This window comes from Rhipicephalus sanguineus, chromosome 5 (assembly GCF_013339695.2).
Source record: "Rhipicephalus sanguineus isolate Rsan-2018 chromosome 5, BIME_Rsan_1.4, whole genome shotgun sequence".
NCBI classification, from domain to species: Eukaryota; Metazoa; Arthropoda; class Arachnida; order Ixodida; family Ixodidae; genus Rhipicephalus; species Rhipicephalus sanguineus.
The window spans coordinates 207,129,448-207,145,970 of NC_051180.1; the positions used below are offsets into that span (position 1 = coordinate 207,129,448).

Below are 16,523 nucleotides of genomic sequence, written 5' to 3' on the forward strand. Positions count from 1 at the left end.
CTAGGGCCCTGAAAACCTCCTGTAAACACGCGGTGAATAGCATTGGAGAGATCGTGTCTCCCTGTCGTACACCCTTCTTTATTGGGATTCTGTCGCTTTCTTTATGGGGACTATAGTGGCTGTGGATCCGCTGTAGATTTCTTCCGTTATGTTTATATAGGCTTCGTCGATGCCCTGATTCCGCAGTGCCCGCATGACTGCTGATGTCTCCACCGAATCGAATGCCTTCTCGTAATCTATGAAGGCTATGTAGAGGGTTGGTTGTATTCCGCGCATTTCTCTATCACCTGATTGATAGTATGAATATGGTCTATTGTTGAGAAGCCTGTACGAAATCCTGCCTGCTCCGTTGGTTGATTGAACTCTAATGCCGTATTAATTCTGTTAGCAATTAGTTTTGTAAATAGCTTGTAGACAACGGACAGTAAGCTGATGGTCTGTAATTTTTCAGGTCCTTGACATCCCCTTCTTATGGATCAAGATGATGTTGCATTGTTCCAAGATTCTGGTATCCTCCCCGTCGAGAGGCACTTCGTATACAGGGTGGCCAGTTTTTCTAACATAATCTCTCCACCGTCTTTCAACAGGTCTGATGTTACCTGATCCTCACCAGCGGCTTGCCTCTTTGCATTCCATTTAGGGCTTCTTTACTTCTCCAGTCAATACTGGTGGGGGTCAGATTCCTCTGGGCTATTACTGCTTCTTAGGTTATCATCCGACTGTCGCGGCTGCTGTACAGGTCTCTGTAGAACTCTTCCGCTACCTCAACTATTCTATCCATATTGGATGTGACCTTGCCTTCCTTGTCCCTTAATGCATACATCTGATTTTTGCCTATGCACAGTTTGTCTTCATAGCTTTGAGGATTCTTCCGTTCTTTAGAGCATGCTCAATTCTCTCCATGTTGTACTTTTTATGTCGGCTACTTTACCCTAGTGATTAACTTCGAAAGCTCCGCCAGCTCTATTTTGTCTGCTGCATTTGAGGCTTTCATGGCTTGACGTTTCTTAATGAGGTTTTTCGTCTGTTGGGATAGCTTGCCAGTGTCCTGTCTAACGACCGTTCCCCCGACTTCCACTGCACACTCCTTAATGATACTAGTCAGATTATCATTCATTGCGTCAACGCTAAGGTCGGTTTCCTCGGTTAAAGCCGTACCTATTCGAAGTGAAACTCTGAATTCTTGTACTTTCCCTCTCAGAGCTAGTTCATTATTCAGCTTCTGTGTATCAGTTTCTGCCGTTCCTTCCTCAAGTCTAGTTGAATTCCAGATCTTACCATTCTATGGTCACTGCATCGGATCTTGTTAACTACTTCCACTGTTAACTGTTCTTGCCCATACTAGTGCGCAGTAGGATAACGGAGAATAGAAATGGGCGTAGTATATAGCCTTTTTAAGCCATAATGTACATGGTCTGATAGCTTATACATGCGCCCTATAGTTTTGACTAATTGAGAGACATGTTTTGATACATGGGAATTCCATGACATGTTTTCCTCAAACCATACACTAGAAATTTTTGCGTTTTAACACATTCCAGCGTGGTGCCCTGAAAGGAGAATTTCAGTGTCATGCATGGCTTATTAGAAGGCCTAAATATAAGATATATTGTTTTACTTGCGTTTAAGGCAAGCTTGTTTTCATGGAGCCACAGTTCCAGACGTCTTAAATAATAGCTTAGTAACTTGAAGATCTGCCATTGTTGAGCACTGAAAAAGGCATTCGTGTCATCTGAGTACATGACTAGTTTTATGTGTATTCGATATTACATATGTCATCTATATAAAGTATAAATAACAAGGGTCCTAAGATAGAACCTCGTGGAACGCCTTGCTTAAGTTCTGTTTCTGCTACCGCTAAGCTTTCGAGTTTAACATATTGTTTTCTATCAGATAAGCAATTCATAATAAGTTTAAGAGCAGCACCACGTAATCTGTAGTCAAATATTTTTTCTTCTAGAATGTCATGTTTATGCTATCGAAAGCCTTCCTCAGGTCAAGGAACAGTCCAATGTATAATCTTTTTTCGAAATTATTTAGTATCTCTTTTACGTTTAATAGGGCTAATTCAGTGGACTTTCCTTTCTGGAAACCATACTGAGCAGTGTTTATTATTTGATACTTTGAAAGAAAGTTCCTTAGTCCACAATTTATCGCACTCTCAAATACCTTTGATAGCACTGGCAAAACAGAAATTGGCCTATAATTAGAAATGTCATTCAAGGCACCGCCTTTGTGCACAGGACATACACGCGCAATCTTGAGTTCAGAGCGGAAGATACCAGAAACGAACATGCAATTAATATGAGCCAAGGGCTTCGACATAAGGCCCGCAACGTGCTTCAAGGGCGCTGCGCTTAATTCATCAGCGCCTGTTGCGACATGTTACGTAGTCTAATTATCGAGCTTTGTACCTCTGAAGGTGACTGGACTTAGACTGATTGTGTTAGGCTGTCTTGTTCTACGGGTAATCCTTTCTTGCGTACAATGTCCTGAAGGAGGCACATAATCACCGGAATGGGCAAAATATTCGTTTATAGCTGTAATAGCTGCCACGTTGCTCATGTCTTGGGAGAAGGCTTTACATTAATACGCATTTTACTTTCGGTAAATTGTCCCAGATTATTCACTTCGTTCCACAGTTTACGGGGATTATGATAAATTTTGGCGAAAAGGCTTTCATAATAATCTTCTTAGCTTTGCGTATGTCGGCATTTAGCTTATTGTGATACGTTTTGAATTTTTTCAGCACCTCTAGGTCACGTGTTTGAACAAACTTATGATACATTTTGTCTTTTTTTGTTTTAATTCTTTTGTGAAGGTTCTTATTGATCCATGGTTCGCGAATTTCCTTTTTCTTTATTGTGTGTCACCATAGGAAAACTGTTATCATAAGATGCTTTGAGATAGCGCGAGAGAGCCCATATGCTCGGTCTGAATCTTGCTCTGCGTTCACAAAAGACCAGTCCGTAAGGGCTACGTCTGAGTGACATTTTTCTAGAGTGAGTTGGTTTATGTCATGGTACGTTGTTTTTTAGATGCGAAGTACTTATGGCGGAGTTTAATCCGGTGGTGGTGGTGGTGGTGTGCGGCGTGACCACCCTTACTGCGCATGAGCATACCCTCTCACACGCCTCCTATCCAATCCCCCTCACCATCCCTCCTGTAGTCTTCCCCTCTCCACTCACCCTCCCCTCTCCCCTTTCTCTCTCCACTTCCCATCTCCCATACCCCTCTCCACTCCCCTCTCTCCCCTCCCCATTTCCACTCCCCTCTCCACTTCTCTTCTCCACTTTCCCCCTCTCCACTTCCCCTCTCCCCTCCTCCTTTCCACTCTTCCTCTGAAACGCGGGCTAGACATGCCCAAATTCTCTCCTGCGCAACGCCGCGATGAGCACCAGCGCATACGCGTCCCCTCCCCCTCTCTCTCCTCTCCTACGCTGCCCCCCTCTCGCACGCCTGTCGATAGCGTGCCCGCTCGCCCTGTGAGAAATAACGGCCAGGCTAGAGGGATGACAAGACGCGCGTAGCGTTCCTCTTCGCGTTCCACGACGCGAGGTCGGTAGCATGCCCAACGAACACCAATGGAACGCGATCGTGCAAGTGCTCCGGCTTCGCATCGCCTCATGGTCCCCATTAGCGGGAAATGGTGAAATTTTCACTGTACCTAGGCATTCGTTGAAGTTGAAAAAAGAGCAAGAACATGTAAGTGGTCATAAGGTCGAGTGAAAATAAGCATGTAAAAGTCTTATTCGTCGGCGCGTTTGTGATACAGACGTTCAGGAGGGTGGCGCTGCGGTCCGTGATTCGGCTAGGTAGATCGATAGTGTTCACACAACAATAGGTGGACAGAATAGTTTCAAACTGCATAGTGGCAACGTCATCGCTTAGCATGTTGATGTCTACGTCACCCATCAGAAAAAATGGCACGCGGAACAAGTGAAGCTTAGATATAATGGTTTCAAAAGTAGCGAGAAAGTCAGACTTGCTGTTTGCGGGTGGCCGATAGACTGCAGTAACTATAACATTTGGTAACCGGATTGTAATACATTCAATGGTAGTGGTTACAAAAGTTAGCTCATGAATAATATCATGAGCAATACAGTCCTTCATATACAAAGCAACTCCTCCGCCACGACTACTACTCCTTGTAACACCATTGTATTTGTAAAACTGTAGTTGTGAAAGACTGTCATTAGGAGCCAGCCATGTCTCGGAAAGCAAAAGTACATCGAATTTTATAGCTAAGGAATCGAGAAACAAGCTGAGATCAGAAACTTTATTTTTAATACTGCGCACATTCAAATGTAAAGCACTGAAGTGTATTCCAATATGCGTGACCGCTTTGTTAAAACTGTCTGAATCATGGTATTGACAACTGTCAAATAACGCCATTTCGCAGCAGACTGTACCAATTCAGAGTGCCAATTTGATACCTAGCGGCACATCTTTTCCAAATCATCGCGTTCAGCAATTCTCAGCACCTCCAATGATTCCGTTTTCGTGGCAAAAATTGTTCCATTGCGCATCCACACGTACTTCCATCCAACGTCACGCTTCTTAGCTATGGTAGCACCTAGGAGTTGTTTCCCAAGCTGGGTTAGGTTTTCATTGACAAATATAGGATCGGTTGACTGGAAACCAATTTTCTTAGCAGAAAGACGCGCCCTCTTGGCTTTAGCCTAGACGGCATTTCGTTTCTCCCGGTGAACAAATACTACAATGATATTCATCACATCCGGATGTTTGTACCCATTCTGTGACAAACATCAATATCTGTGGAAGTGATGGGTTCCCCGACTGCCGAGCAAATTTTCTCTACTACTTCGGAAGGGTCACCTTCATTTGGCACGCCCTTGATTTCAAGGTTGTTTGCTCTGGTATACGCCTCCAAGTCCTCAACCTTCAAGCTTAATTTCTTTGTTGCATCACAAGAATATCGTTTGCTTTTCGCGCATCTTCGAGTTCTTTTCGCAACGATCTTATCTCTTCGGCGAGTGGCTTAATGTCGTCACAGACTCCACTACGATAGTCCACACTTTTTTTAAAATCGCGAAGTTCCTTTCGTATCTCTCGCTGAAACACGTCTACTTTCTTATTCATCCTTCAACAAGACAACAGCAAGCCGACACAACGTAGGCAATGGTGCTTGGCAGCAGTGCTAGCAATAATAGAATTTAGGTGCAGTAGCGAAATTCTCACCTGCGTACAAAGAACTTGTTAGCGACGTGAAGCTTGCGAGCACTGCTGCCAAACTACCGTCAGAGCGGAAGCTTATAAGGTGCACGTGTTCTGGGGACTCGTCACCCGCGCAGGCGCAATTCGTTCCGCAGCCACTTCTTGCCGATGGCGCAGAACTGCACTGTATGTCGTCACAAGGTGCGTCGATTAGGCTGTCCGAACCAGTGCTGTCGTCGGCAATGCTGCGTGCAATGTGCGGCGATAAGGATCCCAGGAATATGATGAGCTGCGTACAGAGAATACTTGTTAGCGACGTGAAGCTTGCCAGCACTGCTGCCAAACTGCCGTCAGAGCGGAAGTTTCCTGGCTTATAAGGTGCACGTGTTCTGGGGACTCTCGTCATCCACGCAGGCGCAATTCGTTCCGCAGCCACTTCTTGCCGATGGCGCAGAACTGCACTGTATGTCGTCACAAGGTACGTCGATTAGGCTGCCGAACCAGTGCTCTCGTCGGCAATGCTGCGTGCAATGTGCGGCGATAAGGATCCCAGGAATATGATCAGCTGCGTACAGAGAATACTTGTTAGCGACGTGAAGCTTGCGAGCATTGCTGCCAAACTGCCGTCAGAGCGGAAGTATCCTGGCTTATAAGGTGCACGTGTTCTGGGGACTCGTCATCCGCGCAGGCGCAATTCGTTCCGCAGCCACTTCTTGCCGATGGCGCAGAACTGCACTGTATGTCGTACAAGGTACGTCGATTAGGCTGTCCGAACCAGTGCTCTCGTCGGCAATGCTGCGTGCAATGTGCGGCGATAAGGATCCCAGGAATATGATCACCTGCGTACAGAGAATACTTGTTAGCGACGTGAAGCTTGCGAGCATTGCTGCCAAACTGCCGTCAGAGGGAAGTTTCCTGGCTTATAAGGTGCACGTGTTCTGGGGACTCGTCATCCGCGCAGGCGCAATTCGTTCCGCAGCCACTTCTTGCCGATGGCGCAGAACTACACTGTATGTCGTACAAGGTACGTCGATTAGGCTGTCCGAACCAGTGCTCTCGTCGGCAATGCTGCGTGCAATGTGCGGCGATAAGAATCCCAGGAATATGATGAGCTGCGTACTGAGAATACTTGTTAGCGACGTGAAGCTTGCGAGCATTGCTGCCAAACTGCCGTCAGAGCGGAAGTTTCCTGGCTTATAAGGTGCACGTGTTCTGGGGACTCGTCATCCGCGCAGGCGCAATTCGTTCCTCCGCCACTTCTTGCCGATGGCGCAGAACTGCACTGTATGTCGTACAAGGTACGTCGATTAGGCTGTCCGAACCAGTGCTCTCGTCGGCAATGCTGCGTGCAATGTGCGGCGATAAGGATCCCAGGAATATGATCAGCTGCGTACAGAGAATACTTGTTAGCGACGTGAAGCTTGCGAGCACTGCTGCTAAAACAGTGATGCCGTGGGCCAAACTGCAGTATATTGTTTTACTTTGATAGTGCGTTTGCTGGCGCTGTCGTGAATCGAGAAAATTTCTAGAAAGGTTCAAAATAGTAATCCAGTTTTTGTATAATTGACCAGTTTAAGCTGAATAACTGGGTTGATGGATGCTCCGGGTTGATTTCGATTAGCGCTGGTGTTTACATAGCAAAAACAGGGTGGCTAACTGGAACGCCAACTTAGAACTCGTGGTCATTGCGACAGTATATGGGAATGGATATAAGAAAAAAGATCCGCGGATATAACTCGGCAACGTTATGAAATCTGCATGCATAAATCAAAACATTTCGCTTGAAAATCGCACATAGTGCCTGTATCTAGCAGTAAAGTAAAAAGTTGGGCTAGTTGGTATTTGTTCATGATGACTGAGGGGCGCAGAAAACGGCAGACAACGAAAAGAAGTACGGGACGACGCGCTACTAGCAACTGGAATATTTTTTCGGGAAAGACACATTTATAACGCAGTGAAACAAATTTAACCAACGAGTCGACCAAAGAAACCATATGCTCAGCACGCCTGCGTGAAGTAACTTTGTAGATAGGCTATCTCCCCTTCCTGCAGACTGATAGAGCGGTGACTGATGCAATCCGGCCCCTCCTCTGGATAAAGAGGGCTTCTATAATCTCCCTCTCCGCGGAGCCCTGTGCCTGTAGATTATAGTTTGTCTGCTCACATGCAGGCTTCAGCTACCCTGATCGCATCCCCTGCAATGCATCGCCAGATGCGTGAACGACCTTCCTATTAAAGAGCTGCTGTGCTCTCGCAAACGCACGTTGAAGCATCTACCAGTTTGCCCGATGTATGCCTTACCGCACGACAGTGGTATTCTATACACAACACCACGTGCGCAAGGAACGAACTGCCTCACGTGCTCAATGGCATGCTCTATTTCACACTGCTTTTGCCTACCTATCTTCTTACCAACCGCTGCGCAGATGCGGCCCACCTTGTTTTCTGCGGAGAACACGAGATCCACCCCATACCTCGAAGCCACTCTCTTAAGGCCGTGCGAAAGCCAGTGGACATACGGGATTTTTGAGACTCTTTTTCTTTCCTGCGGGACATTCTTGGCTGGAACTGTCCCAGGCCGTTGCTTAATGGACTCTTATTTTTTCGCAAGCAGCAGCTATAGCATGATCAGGAACGCGGCTTCTCTTAGTCTTTCCACCTGCGCGAAAAAAACTTGTCTCCATAAGATGTGGGCATGACCTGTCCAACGCCGATCTTAGGCAAGTCAGCGTAATACCATTTTTTTACCAGGCGAGAGTGCCCAGAGCTGTAATCAAGAAGCGGCTTCGTCGTCCTAGGGGAAAACATCCAACACACGTGTTTTTGTTGGAATGACAGCTGCAAATCCAGAAAACGCAGCTGTCCATTCTTCGGCACTTCCCACGTGAAGGTCAAGCACCGCCCCTTGTTACCAAACACACTGAGCACTTTATGAACCCTGCTATCACAGCTCGCTGAATTATTCAATCAAGTAGTCGTCTACATATCTGTACACTTCTGGACCAAACCATCAAGGCCAGTTACAAGATCTTTATCAACTCTGGAGGGCAAGAACATTGTCCAGAGATAAGGGGTCTGTATTGGATCGAAAGTGGCTCCAGTACTGAGCAACATTTTTTTGGCCAAAGTTGATAAAGATCTGATAAAGCACGTAAGGCAGTTCATTCCTTGCGCACGTGGTGTTGTGTATAGAATACCACTGTCGTGCGGTAAGGCATACATCGGGCAAACTGGTAGATGCCTCAACGTGCGTTTGCGAGAGCACAGCAGCTCTTTAATAGGAAGGTCGTTCACGCATCTGGATGCATTGCAGGGGATGCGATCAGGGTAGCTGCAAGCCTGCATGTGAGCAGACAACTATAATCTACAGGCACAGGGGCTCCGCGGAAAGGGAGATTATAGAAGCCCTCTTATCCAGAGGGAGGGGCCGGATTGCATCAGTCACCGCTCTATCAGTCTGCAGGAAGGGGAGATAGCCTATCTACAACGTTACTTTACGCAGGCATGCTGAGCATATGGTTTTTTGGTCGACTCGTTGGGTTAAATTTGTTTCACTGCGTTATAATATGGCTTTCCTGAATAAAAATATTCCAGTTGCTAGTAGCGCGTCATCCCGTGTACTTCTTTTCGTTGTGTGCCGTTTTCTCGCGCCCCTCAGTCATCATGACTATATCTAGCAAAAGCTGCTAACAGCAGTTTGACCTCATTTTTATTTTTATTCTTCAAAATCCAAAACGCAAATTATGACACCAAAGAAAAAAAAGAAGAGGAAGACAACACGAGCATCCCTCTCCGTTTTGTGGTATCTCAATCAGCGCATTTGGTTTTTGAAGCTATGTTTCGCTAATGATCCCTCAAGAGGTACTTCAAAGCTATTAATGCCAAGTTAGCCTGATATAAAGGCTTGTTTATTCGCACGCGAACTTCTATTTGCAGCTTCGTGATGCCCTATAGCATAAAGTGACAATTAGTCCGAAAATGATCAAGCGTTACGTGCAGGCAGAGCACGGTTACTCCACACCTCTAGCGCAAAACCTATTAACGTGTCAGTCACCTCTAACCAGTGACGGTGTTCGGTTGAAGCCCTAAAGGGACTATGCAGGAATCGAGAAAAGTAGGAACGTCACGAACACACGCGTCACATGACAGACACCCTCAGTCAAAACAATGCCAGCAATAAATGACTTGGGCAATTTGACAACGCGCAATCATGTACCATATTCACAATACTAATCACTGCTTTGATTGGTTAGCCAGATCACGGACAAGGAAAATATCTGAAGAAGTGTACTGACGGCAAACGCTTCCGCGAACGCGCAAACTGTCCTACCAAGCGCGGAAGATCAATGCCCTTCTGCTTACGGCGGCGCCTTTGGTGGCCACTTTTGCCCCTATATGAAAGTTTCGCGGGAGTTTCATGACCAGTAAAAAGTATTGAGGGACCATGGTGATACCTAAGAGTGTCACGGACGTTCGGGAACGATAGAAATGAAGGGATAAGCTGCACAGGACGTTCATTCTGCAGAGGTCCACAAAGACATCCTAAATTTTGCTCCAGTGTGGAAGTTAAGAACAACGACTGCCGAAGCCTTCACATTTCGCAAGGCAGATGTGTACACCTGCGGCTAGCGCATGCAGTGCGAGAAACTTTAGCGTGGCAGGATATGTGATACAACGGTGGATGGCGTGCTCAAAGCCGGAATCTCTAGATAAGTTGATTTTTTGCACGATAACACTTGAAGAAATAAACTATAAAATACGCCACAAAAGACTTATGGACTGTATATAGTAGCAGTGGGATGAAATATGAAAAGAATGCTAACACAAATACTTTTTTCGTCCTTTCGGCTGCCTATACGTATTTCTAAAAGTACACGTGCTGCACGCGGTTCGTTATAGTTTTTATTCTTCCGCCATCTTGCTGCGGCAAGGTACTACCATGCTGAAGACGTGTTACACATCCAGAAGGGTGCATGATTGGCTTTGTCGTTAGAGCATGTTTTAGGTTCAGTAAAGAGTGCAATGAGAGCGTTGTGTTCTCTGTCTCCTCTGTTTTTACTGCACTTCCTATCAAAACTGAACTCATGCTGAAAATCACTTTCCTTGCTGCAATATCTGCTACAAAATGTTCTTGATGATCCCCAATGCACTAGCAAAAAAAGAAAAAAAAAAGTTATAGCACACCATTGTCGAACAAACGTTCATTGTACCCAGTATGTCCGCTCAACTCTTTCTACCATGAGCCCCTTTCACACGAAATTAACGTACGTAAAGTAGAATTGTTAGCAAAATATTCGCCACAAAGCGTACATATTTGCTACTTAAAACACTTTGCTGTAGATTCTATGTTCTGGCAACACCACCTATATTATTGGCTCGGCCACTGTCGGGCCTGATCTGCCGTCGGGGCGGCCCGGGCAGGGTAGGCGAAATTTTTCCTCGGGCTCGGGCCGGGCTCGTTCGCGTATTGAATCACCGGGCCGGGCTCGGGCGGCTAAACTTAAACGAGTTCCGGGCCCGGGTCGGAAATTACGGCCCGTGCATTGCTTTATTCTGACTCCATCCTCGGTCAGCATGAGGCCATCGCCCAGCCTCATACAAATGAAGAGAACACTGCGTTATTCTGGCGGACCTCGTGGACGTGGATGGTAGCTGAGAGTGTTCCAGGGGGGTTCTATCTTCACCTCCCTCACTTGACTTGCGTTTCATTGTGTATGTCGCCGTTAATTTGTAGATTAAGACTGTGAATCACATGTTGCACTTACCCGCATAAAATGAACTGGGTATGCACGTAAGTGCCACACGTGGCTGAGAGAAAGGATTTCATGACGTACGCGACAGGCGTTTTGCGTTATTCATGTCATGATCACTGAATCGTGTTAGTCATACACTGAACCCCTGCTATACCAGTTTTGGATATTACAAGGTATGGAGATGACCAGGAGAGGCGCCGAGACTAGGCGGACAGAGACAGACAGACAGACAGACAGACAGACAGGACAGACAGACAGAAAGACAGAAAGACAGACAGAAAGACAGACAGACAGACAGACAGACAGACAGACAGACAGACAGACAGACAGACAGACAGACAGACAGACAGACAGACAGACAGACAGACAGACAATCCGCGTCAGACAGACAGACAGACAGACAGACAGACAGACAGACAGACAGACAGACAGACAGACAGACAGACAGATAGATAGATACACGGAGGAAGGAAAGAACAGAGGAGAGGGCATGCCCAGCCGGCGCGCTGACAGAAAAGTGTGGAGGAAATGACGTCATGGCGGCCATATCTACAGGGCACAATGGCGGCGTTGCTATGGTTACGTGGCGCGACGTGTGGTGCAGTGTAGCTGGCTTAACGGCGGCGGCTTGAACGCTTTCATGAATCTCGTACCGAACCGTGGCGGATATCCCTTTTTTGTGCCGCGTTGTTCGCTACGCCGTGTTCAACCGATGGTTATTGTACCGAGCAACGTTTACAAATCCTGTTGGTAGCCACGGGGCCTCAACAGTGCGTGGAACGAGCGGGTATTCACGTACCGTGCAGCGGATAAAGCAGATGACGTACGTATTTGGAGCACATTTCCCTGGAGAGTGGCGGCCTTGTTCAGTAAGTTAAAGTAATTGCTCAAGCCATCATGAAAATACGTGTTTGTGCTCGTAAACTTCCGTTGGTTTAGCCATGGGTCTGTGTGCCAGAATGTATGAAGTACGTACATACATACATACGTACGTACGTGAAGTAACAGCTCTGTCGGTCATCACCAATTCTTAAGTGCCGTGAGATAACGCGGATTTTATTCGTACTCTATTGCCGCGTCAAGCTCGCATTGTGGCTGATAGCCCGAACAAAGAAAAACAAAGCAGCAGCATAAAACTTAAGCGTTTAAAATAATGGTTGCGGCTTAGCTAGGCTAGGTTCGGTTATGCAAGCGAACGCTTGTTTACTTGGTTCTTGTTTACCTTTGTAGCCGAAGCACAGTTTGACAACCGAACGATATGGCTAGTCGAACGTTCCGTACTGCGTGCACTCACTACAGTCGTTTCGTCACTTACGGAAGCCGTCGCCGCAGTCGACGCGAGAAACGCCAGGCCCCTAATCTGCCTAAACCGCCAACAGACGCTCGCGCGCTCCTCTGCTAGCAGATGCGCGCGCTCCTTGCTGTTTCACCTCGGACGCTGAAGAAGGGCATTCAAGGGTAGACAGACGAGCCGACGAACGCTGTAGGCTCGTGCGCAACTGCAACGCACGAAATGATTTCGCCAGCGGTATCGCGCTGGCCCAGCGTGTTGAATTCCGTTCAGTTGGTTTCGGATCGCCACGGCACGCGCGCCGTGTGGCCCACGTGCTTTTTGAGAGGGAGAGAGCGACGCGCCTTCCACTGCGCTGTTTGCACGTAAACAAGAGAGGAGGATCTGCCCAGTCAATATGGCTGACTTCCGGCTTCACCGAGGCTTCACCGAGAGTGACGTCAGGGCCCCTCCTCTGTTCTTTCCTTCCTCCGTGGATAGATAGATAGATAGATAGATAGATAGATAGATAGATAGATAGATAGATAGATAGATAGATAGATAGATAGATAGATAGATAGATAGATAGATAGATAGATAGATAGAAACGGCCAAATTGCATGAAGTGCGCTAAGAAATGCTTCGCAATTAAAAGTGTTCAAAGCCTCTTTAAACTGTTAAAGCTTTCCTCGTTTATCCTAAAGAACAATCATGACGAAAGTCGCCTGGGAAGATGAGATCTTCCACCTGGGGACTCCACTCCGGGCAGTGAAAAGAGGTAAAGCGGTCACCGTCAGACACCTCCTGACGTGAAACTATTAGAGAAAAATAAAATCAATTTTCACAGAATAAAGTTGTACTTCTCTCTCGCTTGAAGACTAAAACAACGCTTCTAGGTGAAGCTGTTTTGCTGCTCTTGATGCCACTAGGAAAGCGGTCGCTTCTGCAGCTACGCAGTAAAAAAGGCTTCGCATTATATACCTCTGCGCAAGGACTCAACTTAGCATCGAACATGGATGAAATAGCGACTATGACAACATCCTTACAGCCATCGTGCCTTGAATAATTCAACAGCGTTATCTAAAGCTTCTCTCTGTCACGATGCACACAAAATATCAGACCTGATATCCGTCTTCCATTTGCTGAACCAAGCATACTTGCTGCGCCCCAAGTAATAGGCCTTCTTGGGAACCTGAAAAGAGAAATGGTAACACGCGATGTACTCGACAGACGTTTCGACATCACAAAACAGATGTACACATCGGTCCGCGGTGAGAGCGGACACGCGTGGGTGTGGCTCACACTAGTGCCATGCACAGGAAGTGGCGAAGGCGATCTTTATCCGCGAAACGGCGGAGGGGCGGCACATGCCCCGCGTCGCCGGCTACTGAGACACCCCTTCACGTACCTCGCGCGCTGCCACTGCTCTACCGCGCAATGGCATGGGTTCCGTGCTACTGCTCGGCAGGTATCTACAGTACTCAATGTACATGTAAACTGGTTGGGAAACATCCCTAGAAGATCATGCGTCAAGCAGTTGGCGGCTAGTTGCCACCGTCGCCATCTACGTATCGCGGGGACGGAAAGGGGAGAGGGGTAGAGGACATGGGGAATGGTGAGGGGGAGTGGAGAGGAGGTGTGTGGAGAGGGTATGCGCATACGCAGTAAGGGTGGTCCCGCCGCACCACCACCACCACCACCGGATTGAGCTCCGCCTTAAGATACTTCGCATCTAATATCGTCCCTGAACTGCAGTTTGTATGCGCTTCTATGAGACAGCGCCATCTATTGCATTATACGGGAGATACTGCCGTTTACTGTCGGCTGCCGGGAGATACGCCGGACAACGGAGACGTGACAAGGTTAGACTAAGAGGAGCTACGCCCCTAAAAGAAACAGCAACGAAACGACCCGTTGCTACGACCATCCCATTCGGAGCGCTTCCAATAGAAGTTTAATTTCGTCAACGATTTAACACACCGCGAGGTGATGGCTTTAGCCCAAGCCTTGCTTATAGCACCCACCCATGTCGAAAAATAGCTCTCTGACGCTCCCCTAGCTGTCGCAACGCGTTCCGCGCTCGCCCTGTGAGAATTGACGGCCGGGATAGAGGGAAGACACGACGCGCGTAGCGTTTCTCTTCGCCTTGCACAAAGCTTTAAAGGGCCCCTCACCAGGCCACATAGCAAATTTTAGTTAGACGCTGGAAGTTGTGTGCCGAATGAAGAGCAGTATGCCGCAAGAATTTTTCAAATCGGTTCGTTACGAGCTGAGAAAAACAATAATTTGTAGCGGCGCGAAACCATGATGCGAGGAGGCGTTTCAAACCCTTGCCACTCGCCCCGTGTAGCCTTAGCAAGCCACATCCCTTCCCTGCCCTCTTCACTTGACACATACGCATGAACACGTCATGCGCATGCATGGTCACGTGCGCATGACGTGCCCGAACCAGCCCGAGCACGCGAGCGGCGTTGCACGGCCGCTACCTTTCTTTTTATGTAGCGGCCGTGGGCGTTTTGTCGGCGTTCTCTGCGGTGTACTGCCTGTTTCTGCGGGACGGGCATGAAAGTTGCGACATTTTGTACGGGCACGAGAGTGGCGGTATCGTGAGCCAGTGCCGCATTAACGTTTACTTGCGCGGTAGAATAAATGAACATAATGAGTGCTCGAACGCGCCAGAACATTACTTTCGTTTCCAGGGCTGGCGTCTGCTCGATGCGCTAACCGCGGGGACACGAACGCATGGGAAAGGGAGGCACATTAGCCCGCATCTCGCTGCAATTCACGAAAAAAAAATGAAAAAGACGCACACATACCCTTTGTGTGTCTCATTATTTCTCTCAAGATATATTAATCTATTCAAGCAACAAATTACACAAACTACACATGTCGTGTCAAATAATTATCGCAGTGTCACGTGCTACTGTTGGCGACGTCAGAGCACAGTCGTTTACGTAGAGGAGCGGCATCACAGCACTACCATCTACGTAGGGCCATTTTCTCATGTACGTCATCCCCTCATTCTCTAAAGCACGCGCCCGCGAGAGGAAGGGCAAGCAGCGTTCACCTTGAAATTTGACCCATTTCCGCGGCGCGTAGCGTTGCAAATTTTGGCAGACGTGATCGTTAACGCCCAGTGTATACATTGCGCTCGTTAGCTCAAAATTGTCAAATCTGGTGAAGGGCCCTTTAAAGGGGTGTACAGGTGTGGACAAAAGTTCCCAGGCAGCAACGCCCGGCCGAGGAGCAGCAGCTGGCTGCTATCGGGGCGCTGTCATCGCAATCACCCCTTGGCGCACGCTGGCGTCGAGCGTGTGCGTGAAGGGGGGGGGGGGGGTGTTGCATCCCTCTTCCTTTCTTGCTCTCCTTGATAAGGAAGCGACGTATAAACTTGGTGGGTCATGTTCCCTCACTGTCCGCTCTTCGTTGTTTTACTACTCTGCAGCGTGTAGCGAGGCGGCATTCTTCCGGAAAACTGACGCATCATGATTGCGGCCACCATTTAGCTAGACACCATATACTATACCGTGGTTTTCGGCTTCCTGGAAAACAATACCGTGCGTTTAACTTTCCATTCACATTGCGGTGGTTCTATCAGCCGTCTGCGCAGTCCAATTCGCTGCATACGAGCATGGCCGGAGCCCGAAATGTATTTAGAAGAGCTTGTATTGGGGCTAGTTGGAACATCTTAGTGGAATAAGCAGCGCTGCACGGTAGTAGTTTATGCCTAGCTTTCTTATGAAGGAGAGCACCAAAGAGAGAGGGATACCCCCCCTCCACGCACACGCTGGACGCCAGCGTGCGCCAAGGCATGATTGCGATGGTAGCGCCCCGATAGTAGCGAGCTGCTGCTCCACGGCCGGGCGTTGCGGCCTGGGCACTTTTGACCACCCCTGTACATCAAGTATCAGTGTTTATTATGTGCTTCTTGATGCCATCTTTGCACGGGCTTTGCCATATGTGGTGTCCATGTATATGTTAAGAACTTCAGCTACCGCAAAGGGTAAATCAGGATCATGGGCGTTAGTCGTCGGTACGGAGATGTGCCACTAGGCGTCAACGTGAGTGCGATGTGTCCACATCAAGCGGTGCTATATCTGCCAGAGAACAGTAGACATTGTACAAGCTATCATATACCAATGCACTCTAAACAATCAACTACTTCTGTGACGACACGCTTCACTTTCGTGTTATACCGATTCTATGACAGAGGGATCAGCCATCTTTTCAATTGCTGACCTTTTATACGATTTTCATAAATACGCAATTTTATTGCGTCATTATGCGTCGCCACTTGCGTGTGCGATAGAAAAGGAGAATAA

At 47.8% G+C, this 16,523-nt stretch overlaps 1 protein-coding gene and 1 long non-coding RNA gene across 3 annotated transcripts in view; both read right to left on the minus strand.

The window, feature by feature from the left end:
- LOC119395193 (collagen alpha-1(II) chain) overlaps positions 1 to 16,523 on the minus strand; it is a 339,079-nt gene that overhangs the window by 265,003 nt on the left and 57,553 nt on the right. For both annotated transcript variants that reach the window (XM_049415841.1, XM_049415840.1), the window contains exon 2: positions 13,323 to 13,393. In XM_049415841.1, the coding sequence (XP_049271798.1) occupies positions 13,323 to 13,340 (18 nt within the window). In that variant the 5' untranslated portion in view covers positions 13,341 to 13,393. The remainder of the gene's footprint in view (positions 1 to 13,322; positions 13,394 to 16,523) is intronic.
- LOC125758522 (uncharacterized) lies at positions 5,059 to 6,083 on the minus strand. Its single transcript, XR_007416191.1, has 2 exons — positions 6,018 to 6,083; positions 5,059 to 5,202 (listed from the first exon to the last, which is right to left on the minus strand). It is a non-coding gene; the product is annotated as an uncharacterized LOC125758522 (long non-coding RNA).